The sequence below is a fragment of the Varroa destructor genome, unplaced genomic scaffold, assembly GCF_002443255.2.
Source record: "Varroa destructor unplaced genomic scaffold, Vdes_3.0 BEIS01000001.1, whole genome shotgun sequence".
In the NCBI taxonomy this organism is placed as follows: Eukaryota; Metazoa; Arthropoda; class Arachnida; order Mesostigmata; family Varroidae; genus Varroa; species Varroa destructor.
In genome coordinates, this window is record NW_019211454.1 from 17090059 (window position 1) to 17113543 (window position 23485).

The 23485-nt window shown below is 43.1% G+C and overlaps 1 protein-coding gene across 1 annotated transcript; it reads right to left on the minus strand.

Moving 5' to 3' along the window:
* Nucleotides 1-167: 167 nt before the first annotated feature.
* On the minus strand, nucleotides 168-19538 carry LOC111243055 (uncharacterized). Its single transcript, XM_022788078.2, has 6 exons — nucleotides 19466-19538; nucleotides 16927-19235; nucleotides 9264-9351; nucleotides 7881-7966; nucleotides 7533-7695; nucleotides 168-7161 (listed from the first exon to the last, which is right to left on the minus strand). Exons 1-6 carry the CDS (start codon nucleotides 19536-19538, stop codon nucleotides 6998-7000), a joined length of 2883 nt encoding a protein of 960 aa, XP_022643813.1. The 3' UTR covers nucleotides 168-6997.
* Nucleotides 19539-23485: the final 3947 nt, after the last annotated feature.

Sequence of the window (23485 nt, forward strand, 5' to 3'; positions counted from 1 at the left end):
TTATATCTAGCTAAATTCATATTAATGTAGAAAATTACATTAGTTTAGTATCACAAAGCAAAAACGTATTAATCGTGCAACCCCAGCGCGGAAGGAACGGAGGTCCACCGACTTGCTTAGCCTTCACCTGGAAAGCGTGACTGGGCTCGGAAATAATAGAAACGAAGGCGTTGTTAATACCATTATTATTGTTACTATTCCATAATTATATGACTATCCTTATCGTGCATATGCAGTATGTTCAGTACGGAAACGGAAGATGACAATGATTCTGATTATGACGATCATTTTCATTATCAACGAAACCATTACAAAGCAGTTGGTTTACCATTTTGAGAAAAATTTGTGCGTAGGTGAATTTCCGCATCCAAATTTAATAGGTTGGATTATATACGAGCACGGATAGGAAAAATAACAACAGGTTAACTGTAATAACAATCATTACAATCACATTTTGAAAACGGACCTTAGGTGAAACAGTACATTAGGCCCAGCCACAGATCTCGTGATGAAGGCAAATGCTGAAATGAGCATTCGGCCTACAAACAACCACGGCTAAACGATTCGACCCATGGTTTAGTTCAATCCAGTCTTATCATTATAACGTCGTTTTTGTGGTTGCCATAGCCGTCTTCTGTATTCAACAGTGCGTATTGGGGCGCATGACAACTATATGTTCCTTTGCCACTGTTACTGTTACCGCCGCCTATTTACATTTTTTTTTTCGAAAGTTTCCTTCTAATCAATGCTTTTGGCTTTTGTTTACTGTGTGAGTAGAAAAGTACGCGTGTCCCGTGTGTGCGTGTATGTTACACGAGAATGTTTCCATTCTGCGTGTCTTCCAACGAACGCATCCGTCATATTGGTGTTGTTGTTGTTGTTTCTTGTACATGTCGTGTTTCTTCTTTGATTTCCCCCCTCTAAATCGAAAGCGCAATTGACAGTCAGCCAATTTTGTTTTTCCTATCTTTAGCTAGAGGGCGCGTTTTCCTACAATTTGCAGTCGTCTGCTAGCCCATTTCTTTTAAGAACAAATAACCAACAAGCAAAAGTATAAACAAAAAACAATAGCTAATTAATTACATCATGTCAGTACACTTGATTACCAACAAGAAAAATAGTTGATGCCAAGTGATTTCAAAGTATCGCTCAGTTTATCCTCGTATTATGATCAATCACTGGATTTTCGAGAACTTTATATTTGTAGTTTTTTTTTTTTGCATATTTTCGTATGCGTTATCAGATATTAACTTAAACTCGCAGAATAAAGCGATTACATGTCATTAGATTCGTATATATGAGCGATGTTCTATTCCATTTTTTGTGTCTTCGATCGCCTTTACCGTTGCTTTTCGCTCCCTTTTCAAGCATGTACAGTTTATGTTTACATTATATCTGTCATCTGTCTGTTTATTTCATCGACGTATCTGTAACATTTGTGCCAGTTGTACACAACTAAAAATGAAAATATCAGAGCAGTTCTAGTTGAAGTTGTGAATACCAGAAACGATTGATTCAACTGAAAAAATATTACCATAATACAAACAATGGACCAACGTCAGGTATCTTGCACGTCGTACGTTAGCAAACGCGTTACACAATCGTCATTTACGTAGATCACCACTGGTTAAGGATCACCGAACTCTCTCAAACGAGTGCTTCCTTTTAGTAGGCTAGGTCGCGTGAAGTTTGTTTCATGAGAGATTCATATATATGAATGTATGAATTGTTTGTAGCAGTTCGTATCGGATTTGGCGCGTTGTTACTGCATTTAGTAGTAGTTGATGATGACGCTATAAAAGTCAGGTCAGTCGGCGGACAAATTGAACACGAACCGTATCGCTGCATTCGACCGTTAACCTTATAGTGAAGAGACCGGATCAAAAGGATCTCATTGATCTGGCAAATCGCGTTAGCTTCTAATTGTTATGCGACTGAGAGTTTGTATGTTTGGTTCTGTGTATCTTTTGTTTCTCTTCGCAAATGATATGATGAACATGATTTTGTGGGTGTCTCTCCGTCTGAGTGGGCTGGCAAGCACGGGCCGATACAACATACGCCCGTCTCTGTGTTTTGCTTCTGCTCTTTCTGTTTAGTCATCTGTTCATCGCGTTCAAGTCAAGAATCGCTTTCTTTTCTCTTCTAAATCTTGCTTTTCTTTTGTGCAACATGTTACAAACTCTCCAATGAACTACGGCCTTACCTAATTTTCAATGCACTGTTGCCGGCAGTATATCGTTAGTCGTATTATTATTATGTCTTCTGATTTGATATAATCCTGTCGTTGGTAGATACATGTTCTCCAGTACATGCACGCGACTCTAATGCGTGCGTAAAGTGTCAAAAACTTGGCAGGGTTAAATGTGGGGTGTGAAGGATGAAGTAATATCGTACTGAATGACACTTTGAATCGAGACTTATTCCGCAGTTCCTACTAACTAAAGATAACAGCGAAGATAATGCACAGCGTACAACATTGTCACTCGGTTCGGTAATAACGTAACGCTTTCGTCGATAACACCAATCGCATTGCATTAAACGAACGTGTGTATAGACCGTAATAAAATCAGCTTTTAACATTAGAATAGTTCTCTCCGTTCAGTCAGGTCCTTTGACGACTCAGGTCAAAAACTTAATAATATAGTGAACGCTTTTCTCGTGCACCAGTTATACATATAATAGAAAGATCCTATCCTTACAAATGTACGACACAGTCATAGTTAATCGTGCGTAACACGGTACCATGGAGTACTAATAACAATAACATCAACAACAAGACTCATCACATTGTTTTGATAAGAACAATCAGAATTATAAGAATAGTTGCCAGTTAGTTGTTGCTGCTTAACTATCGCTCAGAATTGGTCCCCCTAGCAGGCTGAGGCAAACAGACTTTTCATTAACACTTATTAATGGACAAGACAGTAATGATAATAACATTCAAGTTGTAGCTACGCTAATTAATAACAATATCGATTTTGCATAATACCGCTAGAACGATGTCACAGTGCTAAAGGGTCTATCGTACGAAAAATCAGCAGCAACCACTTCCACGTCTGATCAATAATAATAACCAACACCAATGACACGCCCGTGTAGCGCTCTGTTCGTGGACCATTTCTGTTGTGTGCCGCGGATACATTCACGACAATTTTAGATTTTCGTTACAAAGAAAGAACAACACAAATCGTATTAAAAAGCGGCTCGTTCGTTCGCATAATGCTTACCGTACGCACACAGTCATGCAATGGCGTATGCTTGCCAAAACACATCCAGAAGTCACAGATGCTCATATACATATATATATATATATATATATATATATATATATATATATTACACATAGAAACACTAGCACAAACTCGAAGCTAACAGACATAGGCCGTTGCCGCCAATAGTAATATTAATATGTATAATGAGGAAGGGCACACGGTTTCTGGCAGCGGTTATACAGTGAGTGGCGGCGGACAGTTCATATCTACGCAGCTCCATCAGCGTCGCTTCCCTGACTCGTTACCCCTCAGCTTTCAGGCTCGTCGTAAGGTACGTATGCAATGTACAAGTACTTGGCAGTCTGGGAGGGCGCGGTCACTCGGCAATAGACAGAAGACAAAAGACGTGTGAGCATTCCCCCGGATCTGCCAATGGGCAGCGGCTTTGTATGTATAATACATCATTAACAACAGCTCAGCAGTCGTCTGAGGTTGATGGCAAGGTCATGCTATCTTGCACTTCATAATCGTGATACTCGTAACATCATAATCGTTGCTTATAGTTGCCACTGTGGTCATCCTCATTACCACCATCGTCAGCAACATCATCATAAGGGTCGTGAAGCGTCCCCGGTCGCGACCTATAATGCCATGATGTTTCCTTATTTCGGAGATAGTCATACCCGGACCTTGTTATTTTGTGAGATTCTTCTAAGCACTTTGTCGTCCTCTTATATATATATAAAGCCATTATTGTCATGTTCATAAATATCGCCATGTTCATCGTACGGTCTATATGTGTGATTAGTGCTCGTGTGTGTATGTGAATGGGTTCGAAGTGAAGCAGAAAGACACAACCGATCAGCGCGATTTGGAAAGAAACCGCGATATCATTCGGAGGATGTCGACTCGCACTCGCTTAGATTTAGGTTTCGGAATTTTTTCCTCAAGACCTCGTCGACCTTAATCAGGCCTTCAACAGATAATTATTTGTCGTATGAATTAGCCAGCCGTTCACTGGATACTCATTAGACTAACACATAACCATTATTAAATACACAGCAGAATTTAACTACTACTTATAATCTACTTTTCTTGACGATTAATCCTTCAAATATTTAGAAAGCTGTGCCTGCGGTAAGAAACTTCAATTCAAAAGGAAGTTCAAAAGAGAGGTAAGCAGATTCCTTTGAAAGCAGATGCCGTTAGTACAAGGCATTGTCATTTTCGTCGCCTTTCGTTTCTAACAGATAGAAACACTATGGGCACATTTGATATCGAGGTCTTACACTATACCGTTATTACTGCCGCCACACGCAGTCCACTGATGTCGAGGTTGTTATGCTCCCTTGTTTGGTTATTCATTCGCTCGTTCGTCAACAGATAACTGCGTGTGTAACCATGTTTGCGCTAAGTTAACTCGAAGTTGCCTCTATGGGCTCATATCAACTGCTAGTATCGTGCGGCCAAAAAAACACTTCCTAACAAAAGGGCATCATGACCTTTATAGCGGGATATATATATGCAGACAAAATTTTTCAAATATGATGCTCTGCCAATCGAAAATAGCATCTTTTATATTAAAGAATTGCAGTTCCATCAGGGCTTTAATCAAACGCGTCGCGTTGCGGCGGGCGTTAATCGTCGATGCGTCGAAGCAAGCCTTGTCATGCACGACGACAAACGATCATTATCATGCATCATTCATTTGTCTGTCACGTGACTGCTGCACATGCGGGGGCGTTGTTTCTTGTTCGGCTTGTTTCGCATTCTTCGATCCGCCACATCGTTTCTCATTATGGAGAACTAATTACACAATCATACCGCTTGTTTCAATATATCATTACACCTAATAGTGCCTATAGGTGTTCTCTCTCTTCTCGAACACATAATAACCACAATGATGTCTACTACGAATGCTGGCAGTTGAAGAATCAGGGTGGCTTGATGAACAGCAGTATTGGTAGTGATGGTAGGGATCGGTGCCACACGTATATGTCATTAGAATATTAGTGCTCGACATTCGGCGAGTTTAAGTTTCTGCTTTACAGTACACACATACAGCTTTTGTTTTTTTCAGATATTCAGATCATGCTATTATCATTGTCCGCATTTGTTATCTTCGTTTAGAAATTCTCGTCCTCTAATCTTCGCCATCTTTTTTTTTTGCCCTAAGGTCGGCCACTTTCTCTTCGTGCTGATTTTGCTGTCCCGTAGCTTGGTCGTTGCAGCGAGCAGAATACGATCCGTGTTCGAACCTCATTGTATCTAGATGCCGTGTATTTGAGTACCTGCTTCACCATGTACCACTGTCCGTTTCCCTCTACCATACAAATTCTATGGCCGAGTAGAGCAGGACGAAATTGCTGCTGCAACTTATGTTTAATGGTTAGGAGAATCGTTATGGCAAATGCCGCTTCGACGTTAATCTCTCTCTCTCTCTCGCCCCCTCCCTCTCTTTCTCGTCCCTCTCCCTCACTCCTTACCCTTCTGTGTTCTTCATCTGCATTTGGTTTCGCAATTAGTTAGTATTTATTATTTATCATCAATATTTTCCTTATTATTAAATAGTATTAGATTAATATAATAACTATGGTAATTATTATTTGATTGTTGTAATGACTATTATGAACAAAGACTCTGCAGATGTCACCGTAGCAATACTTGAAGCGAGAGTATCATATACGTTATTATATATAGTTGGGTCCCGTGGCACACGTGGTAACACTGAGCTATCATTGAGCGAACAGAACCATTCATAATTAGAGCAAGAATTATTACGAATAATATTGTTCAATTATCATAGTTGTATCAGGATTATCTTATTTAAAAAATAGCGGTAGCTCATTCCTCTAATATCAGAGTGTCCGGTTAACGACGTTTTCTACGAACCACAATCTACCGAACTGGCTTGCCATTGCTTATCCGCAATCGACAGAAAAATCGGCAGTTTCAATTAGTGATCAGTCGCCGATTAGGGTATTAGTCAGTTTAAGCTGTACGCTGCTCTTACAGTTGTTGCCGCCGGCGTAAGAACTCGCTTGCTGTTACCTTAAACTTTACTTAGAGGTTGTACCTATACTATTATCTGCTAATTATACGGCAACCACCCGTCGATCCGTTGTTATCTGTTTATGCTAGGCAATCCATCTCTAGCCAGTCGTTTCCCGCCTTCAGAACGTTGTGTCATGACGTGCTGTCGCAAGTTTTACTGATCTGCACGTTTTTGCTTTCCGTTTTGGCGAAGTAATTTGAATTCTTATTAGTCTGTGTAGCCTTGTTCCTGGATGGTTTGTGACACATCGTTGCCATATGCGACGTGTTGCTGCTGTTGATGCTTATCGTTACTGCTTTGGTTTTTCTCGCGACGATGAGTCCGTTACAAATATCACGAATGTGTATCTTTGTCATTATCGTTGTGTGCTCGTTAAGCGGCAATTCGCAAAAGGGTTACCCATTCGACTCTTGTCTACCGCTCTGATAAGTTAAGGGGTTACAGTTTGCTGCTCACTCTGTCTACGTTCTTGAAGGAATCTGCCCGCTCAACAGTGAAAGCTTCGTTCGGATGCTGTCTGATAGATCGATTAAGGGAATCGATGGATCGGACGGACAGGTGGATGCGTAATAGAGACATGCAGATCTATCGGAAGCTCGCATGCTATCTGCCCGCAATCTGCCTCCTCTACTTTTTGCCCCTCGGCATCCTGAGCGTTTACTGGCCCTACTAAATGGTGACTATGACGGGAAACCGCGCTGTGGTTCCATCGTAAGTGTCGTTGTTGTCCTCATGGGCCGAACTCCTGGGTAACGCCACGTTCACCGTGACTCGGTTTGCGTTGAGCTCCACGTCGCCGAGCGATGCAAGCGTTGCCGGCGGATAGGGTACTACGTAAATGATGCCTTCTAATAACAACTTGTAGTAAACAGCCACGATTAGGAAGAAATAGATCTGTACAAGATGATAGAAAAAAGAAAAAACATATTATCGGTTAAAAATGGTAATGAGTTGACAAACGCACGAGGCGCTATGCTCTACTGTGGTATGTTCAAATGTTTTAAGGGACGCACAGTGAACATATAAAATCAAATAGATGGTAATAGGGAAGTAAGACGATAATAAGGAGTATTTGTGAGTTAATGAGGTGCCTTTATGACTAATAAGTTGCTGAAAACCTTTTTTTTTCCACTCTACTATTCATCAGTGCGTTATGTTCAAATGCTGTACATGGTAGTTACCAGGTAGAAACTGAACGGTAAGCAAAAATATTATATCGAAAGGTCTGCATAACAAGTAGAGTTAAATATTGGAGAATACGTCACCGTCCCGTACCCGAACGCTGAGAAATATAACAAAGAGGCCGCCGACGAGACCCGCAAATCCGACATATAGCGACACAACAAAGAAGTGGATGGCCCCAATTAGGTTATATAGAATGCAGATGGAGTTGTACACCAGCCACGGGATCAACAGGTAACGGTTATCCTGTAAATGTGTTTCCAAAAAGTTCCGTTTCGCTAGTTTGTTTGTGCAAAGTCAAATGAGCAGGGATCGCGTGTTCAATTGTGCGACCTGAACCAATGTTCGATTATTAGCTGTTATTTGCCGTGGCGAAACTGTCGCCGCGGCACTTAGTTTTCTTTGGACTTTTCATTCTATCACAAACTTACGTCTTTGCTGGCTTTCAGAAGAAGAACACAACCAACAATTTCAAATATACAATCCACCATATTGCCAACCAGAATTGCCGGAAACCCTGAAATCCCGCAGCGAAATAGCGAAACTTTCTTTAGGTCCTTTTAAATCATATATTTTTCTTAAAAATAATCTCCTAGATATTTTCGAACACTCGTATGCGTTGGTGGAATTGGTATATTTGCATTTCTAAAGGCTATGTATAATTGAAGGTCCAATTTCCAACATACATAAAGCATACATAGCGCACATAAAGATAGTATCACGCTGGGGTGATGCACAATCGCATAAGTTTCGCATTGGACACACCGATGATCGTCTGAGGACAACGTAAAATTTATTTTCTTTTTTTAGACGTTCAAATGTGACGATATATGTTACTTTATTAATTATTAATAATAGAGTTACTTGAAAACCCGTTTAAAGTGCTGACGAATATGTAAATACGTTGCATTCATATTTATTAAATAAAAATATTGACAATATGTAAATGCTGTTTTATGTTATAGGACCAGGGTGCGAGATCTTCAGGAACAGCTGCCGTCGTACATGCTATGGTCACACAGATTATATGATTATAACATTAGCAGCGTTATTTGGTTCCACGAGAAATAGTTGTCATCTTAACGCAAGTTTGTGACTCGCTCGTACACCAACATGATTTCCCCTGAAGAAGGTGGAACGCTGTTCAACTTTGTCCTAAGTAAAGGGCTACTGCAGAGCCACATCGAGCGTGAGAGAGGGAGGGAGGGAGGGCTGCGGAAGAGGGAGAGAGCCCACACGCGAAAAGGACGGTCTAGGTAATTAATACTCCAGTATTGCCACAATGCTGAGCTAATCTTAGTCTAAATATAAAAGTTATATTCTAAAGCGAATACGCGAAAGTATGGCTATAACTTCGTAATAGCAACAGGAGCAGAACTTATAATTGGCAGAGTTATCCATTTTGCTTCTTTTTCGTGATCATAAACCAGTACGAATGCTCAAGAACTGAAGCGCAAAAGAAGGGAAGAGAACGATCTTAGTAGCTTTGTTACAGTAGACTGAAACTTTGCAATATTAATATCACAACTGAAACTTTATTCTATCCAAAATGGTGAAGACCATTTCGAATATTATCGTAAGGGTAGGATTTATTATAGTTAGCATCAGTGGTGAGCTGTGTTGATATTGCGCTGTGGTGACATTCAGAAATTTCACGTGGGCTTCGAACCCCATGGATTTGAAAGTCGAACGTTCGGTGCTCTGGCTTGTCCGCTATAATCCGGCTAGACAGAATCTACATACGTTTCGTTTCACTGATAATACTAATAGAAAAACAAGTCGTGTAAGTCAAGATGTTTCTCCGTTGTACTTACACGTGGTCTTAAGTGAAGGGTCGAGATCAACGTCAGGAAGCTGCACATAAGCTAGACATGCGCACACCAAATTTAGTATGCGAATTACCTGAAATTTGGCATACATTAACACAAGAAAACAATTACCATTCAGCAACTGACTATAGGTCAAATGAGCTGCTACTACGCGCTCAAAAAGCTATTAGCTAGATTAGATGATATTCTTTCACTAAAGTCTTCTGAGACATGTTCTAGTATTACTGTATCTTCGTGTTATTTGTAACACCGAAAAAGACACGCTATAATGCGAGAGGCTTTGAAAATTTGAACATCGTATTTTTATATTAAAGATTTTGTAAAACTGAAGATGCAAACGATTTGGCTAAAATTGAAGACAAAGTGTTACTCCGAAAATAGGTTGCGGAGTCAGATACGCTAAAGTAAAGTTCTTGAATACGAGGCAAAAGCGATATTTTTGGTTTTTCGAAGAACGAGGCACACGCTATTATGACATCAATTTGCGAGGTCCAAATAATACAGTCGTGATTAACAACTATTCCTGCTTTAAAAAGAAAAAACGTATCCGATGTGTGTCACACGGCTCTACTTTATAAAAAATTATAAACGAAATCTATTATGAGGATGTTGTGTTGCCACTGTCAGAAATAACATGTAGCTATAGTGTAATCATTCACTATTTAGGTAATGTTTTTATTTGTAAATTCAAGTTGTGCAATCGACTAACGGCTATCAACAGTTCGTTCGGATCACTAGTCTTTTTATGGATAACATTGACAAGAAATGATGTAAGCCATGTTTATTTGCCATTTTCAGCAATATTGGTTATTATTTAGATAACTATGCAAACGTTATCGTTCACCGTATTTTTCCATTCTTCTCTTTCTGTTGTATGTAAGAGAAATTTGATTAAGATTCAAAGATAAGAAAACAAACACAAGCTTTGTTTCCCTCCTATAAACAGGCATATATAAACCCTGTAATAGAACAATCCATTCCATAGTTTAGCTTTCACGCGAATTCTGCAGTTTGTTAAGAAGTTTGAACCCAGCCAGAGGGAAATCGGCCAGACGACCTTGGTTAAACGACGCCAGGACCACCAAAGCAGACTAGCAGCCCTCTTCCTGGGACTTGCACATTTGTTTTTCGCCACACGTTGTTACTGAATAGCATGGAACCATTATAATCATCTAACGTTCGTCTTATGGCAATGCCTTTATAGGTTATGAATTTTTCGACTAGTCCTATTTTAATCATGGCGCTGCTAAATTTAGCCGAAACTCCACGAACCCGATAGAAGCCTTTTCTCGTCTCACTGTCACTTCAAATCTATCCCGTTCCGTTTCTCCCCAACCACGTTAGAACCCTTGAGTAAATCTCCACCTCGCGAAAAACACTCCAAAATTCTTCCCGCCGGTCCTGATTAACTCGTGCCAAGATCGCTTTTCTTTGCCGAATCCACTTATTCTTCCTTTCAAAGCCCGGGAAACTCTGTCTCGGTATGTGTTGCGATTCATCCCTTGTTATGACTGCATGCTTTCATGCTTGTTTCACTGCATGCTTTTTCATGCTACCATGCGCTCGCGGCCCGCTTGTTCACCTCGAGCCCTTGTATCGTGACAAGAAGCCGCTGAAGCTGTACTGAGTTGATCAGAGTGGCTTGGTACCAGCCATAGATCTTGATTTAAACCCTTTTCTTTGCAAAATACTGGTAAATCGCTTTGAGTTTGGTAAAGCGCTTTCAAAAAGTTATCGTTCTTACGAAACAATTCGTGTTAATTTTTTCGCTTCATCGGTCTAGCCCATAAGTCAAAGATTTGTTTGGTTAGATAAGCTTCTAATCCTAATCTATAATAATAATAAACTAATCCTAATCTAAGTCAATGATCTGTACGTAATTCCTTCATAAAATGCTTCTTACACTCTAAAACGCGACTAATAAATTAGATATACTTTATATCGTGATTTGCTATTGATGCTAAAACTTCTCTAAAAGAAATTTGCTTTCTTTTTGTAAAAAAAATAAGTCGAAATAGAGGTCGGAGTTCCGATTACCACAAATAAATATGCTGGCAGGATAGCCACAATTTTAAGTGAATGGACGCCAGAGTAATGTATTATTTGACTCGGGAATCGCAGTGCAGGGCCTCATCAAACTCCGTGAACCTAAAGCAATTACGACTCTTCAAGTGAAATCTTCGACTTTCTATTATCGGCGGAGCCGATAACTAGCCCTGTTCTTTTCACGAGTAAGAACAGGACTTTTTCTCCAGCAACGGGGTACTAGATAGAGCTCATTTAACATGTCCTAGAGTGAACAGTGTTTTCTTTCGATCGATAACGTCCTTAGCTTACCTCGTAATCAGGTCTCTTGCCTACTACGAATTCTGATTGACTGTGCCAACGTAACCGTATGCAGGTGTCGTGCGGCGAATCACAGTCCGAAGCAGCATAGATCTCAGAATGCTAGGCTTGGCGTGACCTGTCGCCGCCGCGACCGCAGGTGTCATCACTAAAAGCGGAGCTTGCCAACCAAAAATCTTTTTGCTCTTCCCTTAGATCTGAACAGATCCTGATAATACGTTGTGTAAAAGACAAGTCAGTTTTTTTTAGTAGATAGACCAGTATTGGTAAAACCGAATCAAACCATTGCTGGACCAACAGCTATTCACTTGCGCCGAGTGGAAGAGGATCGGGCCTTTGCTTGGTTTGAGACCTTATTCAGCCGTGTATCCCGTTGCAGCATTTTTGTATACCGGAAAAACTGACAGAATTGTAGGAAGTGGCCCCATTGGTTTTTCATCCTTACGCGCTTCCGCCTGTCCACGAGCTATTCAAAACCTCAAAAATGAGCTAAAAGAGGTGCAGGCCAATAGGCCCTGAACGAAACCTGAAGCGGAAAGGCCTCTGACGCCTATTTGAATGACTATTAGCGAGCATATAGGCGTTAGCAGTAAGAATACTCAGGTGAATTCCACAAACAGGATATTGTGAGCAATGCATCAAAGTCGGTTTTTCTGTCTTCTATGCAAGTGTTGATTGAGATTTCAGGAAATTGTATTTCATTAAATCGTACCGTTGATGATATCGTGCATATGTTATATGTCAAGAAAGATGGACGATATGAAGTGTGATGGCGCAATCGTGAACAAACAGCCGGCAAACGTTATATTTTAGTGCAGTGTACTAAAAATAATGGTAGACTGACAAGGAACGACAGTTTCAAAGGCTTACTAATGTACTGTTGTTCCGAAGGTACTCGTGTATTCTTTAAATTTTTTATTTTTTTTTGTTTGAAGACGCCTTCGTCGAGATTTTGCTTTTTTCGGGCTAAACATAGTATAATCATTACCTACAAACAGCGTTTAACAAATTAAGCGATTCAGTTCACCTAATTATATTTTTTATATAGTTATACAAATTCTTATCTGTGCCAGGCCAGTAGGCCTAGTATATATAAGGTACATAACTCTCAAAATACAGATTCTAGTCACACATATTCGTTATATCGCCATAGCACACCTCCGCAAGAAAGTTTTGCAAGCATTTCCCTTCTTGCATTCGAACAATTCTGTATATTAAGAATAGTATGGCATTAAGTACTAAAGGTTTAAGTAATGTGAATCACCAAGAATTGGTAAACATTTAGTCTTTCATTAATCGTTGTATTTAATACTATATATATATATATATATATATATATATATATAAGTGTGTGTGTGTAACGAATGTTATATAGGCGCAAAATCCCAAGAAGGTTTTAACTTAAGTGGGATTTCAAGTTAAGTTCAACGCTCTCTAAGCAGAATCTCTTTGTGAATGACTGTTTTCTTAGTGTTAAAGTGCACAATACGAAGTAAATATCTATTCACACGGCCACGAAGGAAAGCATAATTATCAAAAAATTACTATAAAATCTTCAGTCAAATAAAATTGCGAATTTTAAACACTTCCAATCCAATTTTACGTTAATTACAACACCAATAACTGGTTATTTTTACCACGATTATTATGCCTTTGTTGTTCTGCACAGATACATTAACAGACTGCGCTCCTGGCCTACTCCGGTGGAGTCCAAAAAAAAAAAGCCTTAGTGCCTCTATTTATTCGAACGCAAACAGTTCGAAGTGTGTGGCAAATTCGAGGTCGTTTGTTCTCAATCCACATCGCGCGGAGCACAACTTTCGATCTATATCCAGTTTTGCTGGTACTTCTTTTTTTTTGCAAACTAGCCTAAGTATTCGAAGAGATCAAAACGTTTTGTGGGATTCGTTGAAGCTTCGAGATATTTTGGCTTAACAATCATGAAAATGCCACTTCCCGCCAACTTGACAAAGCTCTGTATGGGTATTTGAAATCGTCGAAGATTTAACGCTCGATACATAATAACACGTCAAAACATATTTCCCTTTCAACTAGGACAGTAAGCATGTGCGTGAATAAACAGCTGAAAATATGTTAGTGTTTTGTTCGACTCAATGCCTTTTTGTTTGTTGAAGAAAAATAGCTTTATAATTATTTATCTTGTATCCGTGGGTGTCAACGTTATGTATATATGGTGTACTACATAGTACAAGGTTGACTCCCAAGGTCCGTGGGTCTGCGGGCAACTAGTAAGCCCCGTATCTAGGGTTACGCTCTAGCTTCGCGAAGACGGAAGGAAGTGATTCAGGTTACTCTTTATGCTTGAGACAACTCTAAATGCGCAGTTTTACACATTTGCTGTAACTCATAATCCGGTATTTGTCGACCGAAGCTCAGCCTAACGCTACGAAAGAAGCGTCGGAATGCTAAAGACGGAACACAGTTATGCTCCAAAATGTATTTATTGACATTTACGTAGAAATCTACTTTAGTACCATTCATTTGGTATGAGTGCAAGTCGATATTACACGTTGCAGTTTCTTTTGGAACACCTTTGACAATACCATCGTTTCTGGCAGTCTCGTCAGTTCGATGTAAACTAATTTGTAGATATACACACCGGCCCATTTGGTCTATTCATCTTCCGCCAACAAAAGCATAATATGTCGCGAACGCAGCGCCATCATGGATATATATATATACAAGATGCCTTAACAAAATGTATACAAAAAACTTATTTTCATGCAATTAATACCTAAATTGCAAAAGGGTCTCCCGTAGATTCTCAAAACTACTACCGTTCTGGTTAATAAACTGCTGGTAACGGTAGGCTATTGATTCGCAAACTCAATTGTGGCTTTTGTATCTTCAAGTGAATTTGAAACATTTTTTGACTTACTTTTTATTTTAGATATTATAGTCGGAAAAGCCCATTGTGGTCAGGTCTGCGGAACGGGCAGGGTATTTTATAAGACTTCTTTCTTCAACGCACCTTCTTGAAAGGTTCTCATCAAGATAACTATGATAGTGCGCAGGTACTCCGTCATATTGAAAACAACGCTCGCCATCTTTACCGAAATCTTCTTGGATGTGTGGTAGGCCGTATGCTCTCACTCAGCCACTCTAGCATCAAAAAATAGTGATCTAATTTATAGTGCATACATTTTTTGGGATACCATACATGCACCCATAGTTACCAAAAAAAAAAAAAAGGACAGACAAGAGTATGCTCGTTTCAATGTGGAAGATTCCCTTCTACCCAGTAATACCATCTGACAATTGTCGCTGCCGATTTTTATTCCCTGTCTATTAATATTCTGGTATTGTTGAATGCGCTCGAATTAGATGCAACTGTACTAGTTCAAACTAACATACCGCACGACTCACCTCAGTGACAGTATGGCAACATGTTATGCAGAAATACGTTAGCCTATTCCACTAGCATCAGCCGTTGACCGCCGGACGTCACGCCGGCGGCGGGATCAGCCACCACACCAGTTCTAGAAGCCCTAGTTCATTTATTGACTATCCCACAAAAGAGCCCCTTGCAAGACCGCCGTGGCCCCTTCTGGACCCGGATCATTGTGGGCGAGGGGTTTGGTGACGTCAGTGGTGATGTATGTCGCCGTTGCTACTGCTGCTGTTGTAATTTCGGTAAACAAATCAAATTCAGCAGCGCATTCCTGTTGATTAACTATTCGAGGGTGCGTATATATGAGCGATGCCAGCAGTGAGTCAAAGTCGTATGGGTATATGTGTGGATTCCCGCCGTTATTCTGAGATCGACCAAGCCAGCGTCTTGACAGGTCTCCACATCTTTTCGGTGTCTGTCTACACGGGTGCTTTAGTGACTGAACTGGTGTTGTGGTACAGTAGCTTCAATGGCAACACTTCAAGCTCCGTATCATGCCAATATTAGCTTGCTGCCCAACAGGCAAAGACAGAGACTGAAAAGCACTAGGGACGGTTAAACAACATGTCGACGGCACATCGCGCTGGCCAAAACTGGCTTTCCAAACCGTGGGAATAGGGCTCACTGTAGCTCCGGCGGCAGTGGCAGCACCGCTACCTGTCGCAGGCAACAACGACTAAGTACCAGAATCAGTAATGCTGTCGATGATAAGGCGCCATCGAGTCTGCGATGCTTTGGTTTGGTCTGCATAACTGAGCGGTGGGTCCCCCTAGCTAGAATCAACGTCGGGTATGGGTCCTGGCAGAATGAATACATCTCAGTCTGCCGTTACCCAACGCTTAGTGGAGGTGGGTAACCAATGGGTAGCGCTTGGACTCGGTTGATTTCGCTTTAGAACGGATGCATTCATATGTACGTTCCCATTTGATGGAGCGACAGCTTGATCGGTTGTATTGACTAGGCCACACCGGCAAACCTCAAAACACAAACCATTTAAATTGTCGTGAAACATTTGAACGTTATGCAATTGATCGTCAATTATGATAGCCTTTTCACAAAAGCGGAGTACACACAGTCATTAGGAAAAGGTGGTTTGGGGACTCTTTCCTTAAGAATTTGTTTGAATTTACCACTGCACGCTCTGTTTGAAAAAAGTAAACTTCTTAGCGCATCACAAGCAATGCTGGTTGGTTTCTCGTGTTGCATGCAAACGTCTAAACAATAAGAGTCAATGGTGTTTTTGAATGTTTGAATGAATGATATTCACAAGTGCTTTGGTTTGCTATTGGGTAAACTGTGCAACCTTGTGTATGCATTAAAACAAAATTAAGGTACGTTTGACTTCTTTTGGTAAAGTTGAAGCAGTCCGAATAAAAACTATGTAGAAGCAGCACTTTTATTCGAGATTCCCCAAAGAGATTTTATGGGAAGGAACAAATAAAATAATTGAATAAAATACTGTTCACTCTCAATATATATATATACACACTCTCAAAAAAGAGCAACTTATATTCACAGGCGAGACGAAAATGTGTAAATTTACGAAAATACTCACTGGACGATGATACATCACAACTAACACTTTTATTAATAGATTAAGAAAATCTAGTTTCACAAATATAGTTTCACAATAAATATTACCTTTACAAACACGGATCATTTCACAAAGATTCGGAATACCCTTTTTCATGCTAATTAATTTTTTTTACACAGTGTTTTCTTAATTCTTCAGCCATCCTTATCTTAGAAAATTTGAAAAATAGAACTTTACGAAAAGCGAATAATCAATATTTTCTTCTGTTGATAGCCCGCCTGCTACCTATATTAATTCGGCACAGATTGGTGCGAAAGTGTCTGTTTGAATAGGAATAGATTATTATGAGTACTTACAATAAACACAACAGCGATGACGAGCGTGGCTTCTTTGACACTGCAGCCAAAACAGCAGTACCGTGTTCTCCAAGCAATTCTTTTGAAGGCGCTTGACCCTCCTGGAGACATTCCCGAACTGCCCGATACACCGCACGCCAATGCGTCGTTCAGTGACGAACCGTGCTCCTTAAATCCTGCCGAAACCCCTCCATCACGAACATCAGTAGAACTCGTAGTCGTCGGTGTTTCTATTGTGGCTGCCGTTGTTGCTGGGGCAGTTGTCGAAGTAGCTGCTACACTTTCTTCTTCTGTGGTCGCTCGTGCCGCAGTTGTTGCAGTCATTCCTGCGCCGTCTTCAGCTGCAGCGCCAGCGTCTGCAACAATGAAGGAGACATCTTCAGTTGTCAAAATTGTTGGTTTCCTTAAACCGCCGACGGTACCGTCCATCTGGGCCCCTACCGTCATCGTGTCCGCCGCTGAGAGAAGCGTGCCAGTAGGGCATGATGCTGGAGAGCTTCTTTCAGAAGTCAGGGGCCAAACGGCACCAAAACCGCTGCCGCCTTCGCCACTTGACGAAAGATATGCGCAGTCAGAATCGGGATAATCCCCGGCGACCACCCCTCGAAGGGTTCTTTCAGTAGGTGAGCTACTGCACCCAGACAATGTTGTCGTCGCTCTCGATGTCAACGGCGAAGTCGGTAACATATTTTTTGCTGGCAACATCACAGCAGCTGAGTCTGACCTTAGTATCGACGTTGTATCTGCCGGTAATGGCGGACGCACACGCAACAAATATGACTCACCACAATCCTCTTCTGCCATAGCTCTTTCTACTTCCGTATAATAATAGCAATAATGCGGCGACTGCTGTTGGTGTCTGGTGTAAAAGCTGTTTTGCTGATGATTTTGTTGACGGCGGTTGTGGTGATGAGTTGCCCATCCACGATATTGCTGATGGTGATGACGATGTTGATACGGTCGTGATTTTGAGGGCGAAATAACCGTAGCGGCTGCCGCCTCCGTGAGCTCTACTACCTCCGTTGGCATTGATGGTTCGGTTGTTACCACAAAGGCTGCATTTTCCCCTGAAACAGCCGTCGGCGTTGAGGCTGATACCGCAGTCAACGTTGTCGTTAAGCCCGCCGTCGAGCCCATACCAACAAGCTCGGCTGTGTCGCGTGTCGGCGAACGGGACACCGCCCTCGATCTCGCTTTTAGCTCGAGGTCCACTTTGTGTCTTGTCCCACGTCCACCCCACAAGCCTACTGAACTCTCGGGACAAGCGAAATCCTCGAAAATTGGGCCGGAATCGGGCGCATTTAAGCCCTCCGAGCCACGAATGTATCCCAAGGATCCCCGTGGCGGCGGCGGCGACACTCGTAACGGCGAATGCAAAAGCGATGACGGATGGTAATTGCTGTGACTGCGGCTATGGTAACTGTAACTTTGCTGGTCCGCCACTTGTTGCCGCAATAGTTCCTGCTGCCGTAGGTGCTGATCGAGATGAGCGCATCTCTTGTGCTCTTGCTTTTGTTGCTGATGGCGGTGCTGCTGCTGCTGCAGAAGTGGATAGTTATGCGCCACCACTTGGCTCCCACTGGCGCACAGCCGCCGCGACGATGGCGGTGATGGACTGCTGCCGTCGCTGCCCTCGTTGTAGCCAGCAACTACGGCTGAGCCTGTTGGCGCCGCTACTTCGTCCAGCTGTAGAGATGTTCTTTGATTTGTATTGCGAGCGCTGTTTCGACTGTTGTCTGAGCTGTCTTTGCTGAGGCCAACGGGTTTGACGACGGCGAGCGCGCCGCGCTGCGTCACCCCTGCTGCTACTGTTGGCGGCGGAGACTCGACGAACGCCGTCGTGGCGCCGGAGTCCGTGAGCGGCGACGACTGCAGGTGCGGTGGCACCGACACCAGCGGTGATGACTGTAACGATGCTTCGGGTGGCCAGGGCGGCGGCAGAGGGTAGCGCGGCGGCTCGCCCGTCACAGAATAGGCTGAGGAGGCCGTTGGGACTGCGCTGATGGCAACGGGTACGCTGATATGGGCGGCACACCCAGCGCCGCACGTCCTCAGCCTCACCGGAGCTACGGACGATTCGTCGTCGTCGTGATTGTTGTTGCTCTCGTTGTTGTTGCTGCTCCTACTATTTTTTCCTTCTTCGTATGCTTCTGAGTCGAGGAAATCAACGTCACCGTCGTCCTCGTTCTCTTCGTCTTCGTCGTCGTCTGACAGCAGTTCTTCGTTCTCCTTTCTTCGCCGGCACCTCTCGCCGTCAATCTTGTCGTTGTTTCGGGTGTCTTGATAATTATTCCTACGTATGTTACCAACTCAACTCCACCGTTGCAGTACAGGCTCTCAAGATTCTTAAAAGAAAAGTTCTCGACCATGCGATATACCCTGTCGCTGTGAACCACTGGTTTCTTTTTGTCGAACTCTCCTCTGCTTCTCTTCAATTTTGTCTGCTGTGCTTTAGTTTCGTTCCGTTGTCGGTACAGCTTCCGCTGCAGTTTTATCTGTAGAAGTTGTTTCTGCTGCTGCTGCTGGCCGCGCCGCTTACGGGTTGTAAGCGGCTCTCTGAGCGGCTGACGCGCGGGGGCGGGACACGGAAGCGGTGGGCTGGGCCCCCGCATCACCTTCTGCTGCGTGTGGCGATCATACAATGACAGATGACGAAAGTCGTGTCAACACGAGTGAGCAAATGAGAAAAATAGGACGGCAGGAAATGTCAAGCCTAGAAATATCTGCAGGGTTTTGTTTCATAGCAGTTCCACTGATTCATTTAATGGATAAATTCTAGTGACTGGTTCTGTTCGTTATTTTCGTCGTCTCTTAGGAACTGGATAGGGTATCTCTTTTTTTTTGTTGTTTCACTGCCTGTTTACTGCGTTATTAGGAAATTAAGTTGCAGTCGACGAGTTACGTGGGCCTCTGTAAGCTCGGCTATATAGAAACGAAAGATTAACTGGACAAAGTCACCAAAGACTTTTCGTTTGTGGTTGTCGTCCCTCCAAAATGCAATTTCGAAACTTCGCCACGCCGGTCACCACGCGTCGCACTCACTGACTCCAACGAAGCTTACTTTTAAGCTATCACCAGCATCACTGTTTCTTACATCTATGAACACCGTTTATCTGACACATACGCACATTCAGTTGCTCTACACTAGTGGAAATCCCTTTTGTTCTCGTTTTTTCTGAGCTTTGAGTTGGACGCTACACTTTTTGCAAGCGTTTCACTATCGTCACGTTTCCCTAACGAAAGTTGATGACGATGATCATGATGGTTTAAATGGTGAGATGTCATCTGCATGCAGCTGTATGCACTAATGACGGTGCATATATGAATGCGTTGCCGGTTAATGATCTCAATGGGTATCGGTTCGGCAGGCGTAACGAAAACGGTCTCTAAACGTAGTTCGATCCCGATGAAAAAATAGGGACACAATTATTTTACAGACTCACAATCTCGCACAAAGCGAACATCTATGACCGAAATCGGGGCTCTTCCTGGTTGCCCCGAGTGATTTTCACGGAGGGCAGCGCAATTTTACACCAATTTCCGATTATTTCATTCGCGTACACCCACGCTTACAATTACTTACAGGCAGCTAGCGCGCCTAAAATCTAACCAAGCAACGGTGACCAATCAGTGAATTACGTCTATCACACATGACAGCTTCTCAAAAAGTCGGTTGCGTTCTTCTCATAACAGGCATGTAAAAGAAACATTCGTGCACATTTGATCCTCACGATGCTCAGCCTCCTCACCTTGCTACAGATGCAATCACAATATTCACAAACGCTTTGATTATGGTTTTTGCCCCTGAATGTTGACACGCTACTTCTCCCCGATCCCCAAACACTGGTGTTAGTGTTTACCGAAATCTTACTATAAATAACTGTAGTATGTCTGTGTGGTAGAATAACGTACCCTTCATGCATCCAGATCTAAAACAGTTGTTGGTACGTTGGGTTAGGTTCTGTCTGATCCATTACGGTGTCGCTGGGTCTGTTTCGGCTTTTGCTTTCGGGTACTGACTATCGCCGCTTCACGCCATGCTTGTAAACCCGTTGGCATCTGATACATTCTGTCAATTTCTGCACAGCTAGCAGCAGTAACTGCTTGCGGCGGCAGCAGCAGCAGCTTTGCTATCGTTTTCGCGTTTACGCCTAGCCGTCACGACACACGCTCAGGCAGATTTGGCCTATTCTTGCCACAAGTATGGACCAACTCAGTGACCGATTCCGTGCCTTTGCATTGTGTAACCTCCTAGCTAGAGAACACGGTTTTACAGCTAACCGTTGTCTTTTCGCCTCTCTGTCGTCCTGATGGTAGTTTTGTATTGTAGGATCAATATCCTGTTGTTTCCTTGTCTCGCCTGCTGATGGATGTGTCGAGGCCTTTGTTTCGACTTCACACAACGGAAGATAGTCAATCCAGAATCAGCTTGGTAGTATCTTGATCCACAGCTGTGAGTCTCCCAGCCTATCCACTTGCCCCAGCTCAAAAGCTAGTTCAATGACACTTACAGGGGTTCGCCGAAGGCTCGCAAGGTGCTCCGTTTCATCCAGAGATTCCTCCACTGGACACAGTACAGCTGGTTGACTTTGTTTCATTCAATTATTATTCGAGGCTCATACGGGAGCAACAAATGGACCTAACGTCGAATTCCGAATCGCCACCCACAGCCTGTCCAGCAGTATGTTTTTCCTTGTTTCAGTCTGTTGTTGTTGTCAATCCCACTTTTTTATTCAGCAGCAAAGCACAGTCAAACTCGTCAAGCACGACTTTCCGAAGGACCAGCTAGTTACACTAGCGGCACGAGTCTCTCTCTCTACGCTGCTCTAACTTAATCCAGCCAATACGATGATAATGATGAGTTGACTCACCTCAACTCGACTCGGGTTTAGAGAGTTCGAACTGTATGAGTTCTTTGTCTTCTTACCTTTTTCCTATATTTTGCCATTGCTGTCTTTTGTTCTCTTCGAACTTTCTGGCTGTTTCTGGCCTGTCTTTCTGCTCCCTGCTTATGCCTTCCTGTATCCGACACGTACTCCGACCTGAACCTCAAACGGTTCACGTCAGACGTACTCAGACGCATTCAGACGCGGGCCGCTCTACTGAGCGTGATTGGCCGCCTCTGCTATCCTAGTACGGGTAATGCCTGTTCCTGGCTCTTGCTGCTGCGCCTACTACTGTCTGACTCGCCTGCTGCTGGCCTGCGGTGGCCTCCCGCAGCCTGCTCCTTGCTTGGCTGTCTACTTGCTTGGTTGCCTCCTAACGTCCGTCCGTCGCGACGTCCGTACAACAGCCAGCCATCTCCTGTCGGCTGCTCAACTCCCACTTCTCATGGAGCGCCGCGACTGCCGCTCCACTCGCCGTTCCAGCCGCGGTTCCCGGCCGCTCACCCCTGGCCACAAGCAGCAGACACTAGGGCAGGCCATCATCGCCACAGCCAGGCTACTCACTCCAAGATGGCGGCCGTTCGCAGCCAACCTTTCTCTGTGCTTGCCTTGGCAGCGCTCGAGCTGAGTCGAGTGTCGGAGCTAGTCTTAGCGGCGCTCATCGTTTGGGACCCCATGTACAACTTGGACTCGCAGGCGCATCTAACGCAGACCTAAGAGCCAGAGCTCGAAGTACGCGGGTCAGAGGAATAAAGCAAAAGTCGGGCTAAATCTCGAAAGTCTTCCTTCTAACGGACTGCTAATGGGCTGCATATATTCAGACAAAGACAGAAACATTCACGATTGCTACCAGGCGCAATTGTTGTCGTTGTCGTTGTCTTCATCGTCCAGTACTCGGTAATTGCATAATCGTTCATGTTATACTTGCGCATTCTGGTGAAGAGTGACGCTCAGTGACGATCAATAAGAAATTATCTTCCCCACAACTATGGTTTTACGAGCGAGAAGCAGCCGTTTGTCGGATACGTTATGGAGCAAAAGCAGTATTAATTTCGTAAATGTACAAATAACCCAAACAGCTTAAAAAAACATATTCGTAAATTTGCACATTCTGCTCTCCACCAGAGGCATCAAGAAGCGGCAATGCAAGCCCCAATGTCCATGAGGTCGTTCTTAGCGTTCTACAACTTACAATAGATAGACCTCACAAGAAAGCACGAAAACGCTACGGAGCGATGGAGCGATTGGAGGAGGGAAATCACACGTGCGAGAGAGGGTAAAATTAAGAAAGCACGAGAGAAAAGTGAGGGAAAGGGGAACCGATAGAACGGGAAACGGCATCGATAGAATGGGCTGACACCGCGACTTACCGCCACCCGTCTGCATTATGTCGTCTGTAGACCCACTCCGTTCCATCCTATTCTGGCCCATCCTTTTCTAGATCCCCGTCCTCTTCTAGCAGCAGCGGCCGTTCCCTTGCCCTCAACTGTTGCCTCAGCCACAGTGTCAGCACCTAGAGTCGGAACCACCATATCATAACCACCGCAGCCAGCAAGCAAACATTGATGTGCCGGCAAAAACTCGGTAGAATTTTCTGTTTCTTTATTTCTTTCTCCCTCTATGCAACCATCTTTCTTCTCCTATCGTTCTTTGCTTGAGATACGACGAGTTCG

Bases quoted from the DNA above. Each gene is read 5' to 3' on its own strand.
- LOC111243055 (XM_022788078.2), bottom strand. From the start codon at position 19,538: ATGCGGGGGCCCAGCCCACCGCTTCCGTGTCCCGCCCCCGCGCGTCAG. The intron at 19,236-19,465 runs GTAAGCGGCGCG...GGTGGAGTTGAG, and splicing joins CAGAGAGCCGCTTACAACCC to TTGGTAACATACGTAGGAAT. The intron at 7,162-7,532 runs GTGACGTATTCT...CATCTTGTACAG, and splicing joins CAGCGTTCGGGTACGGGACG to ATCTATTTCTTCCTAATCGT.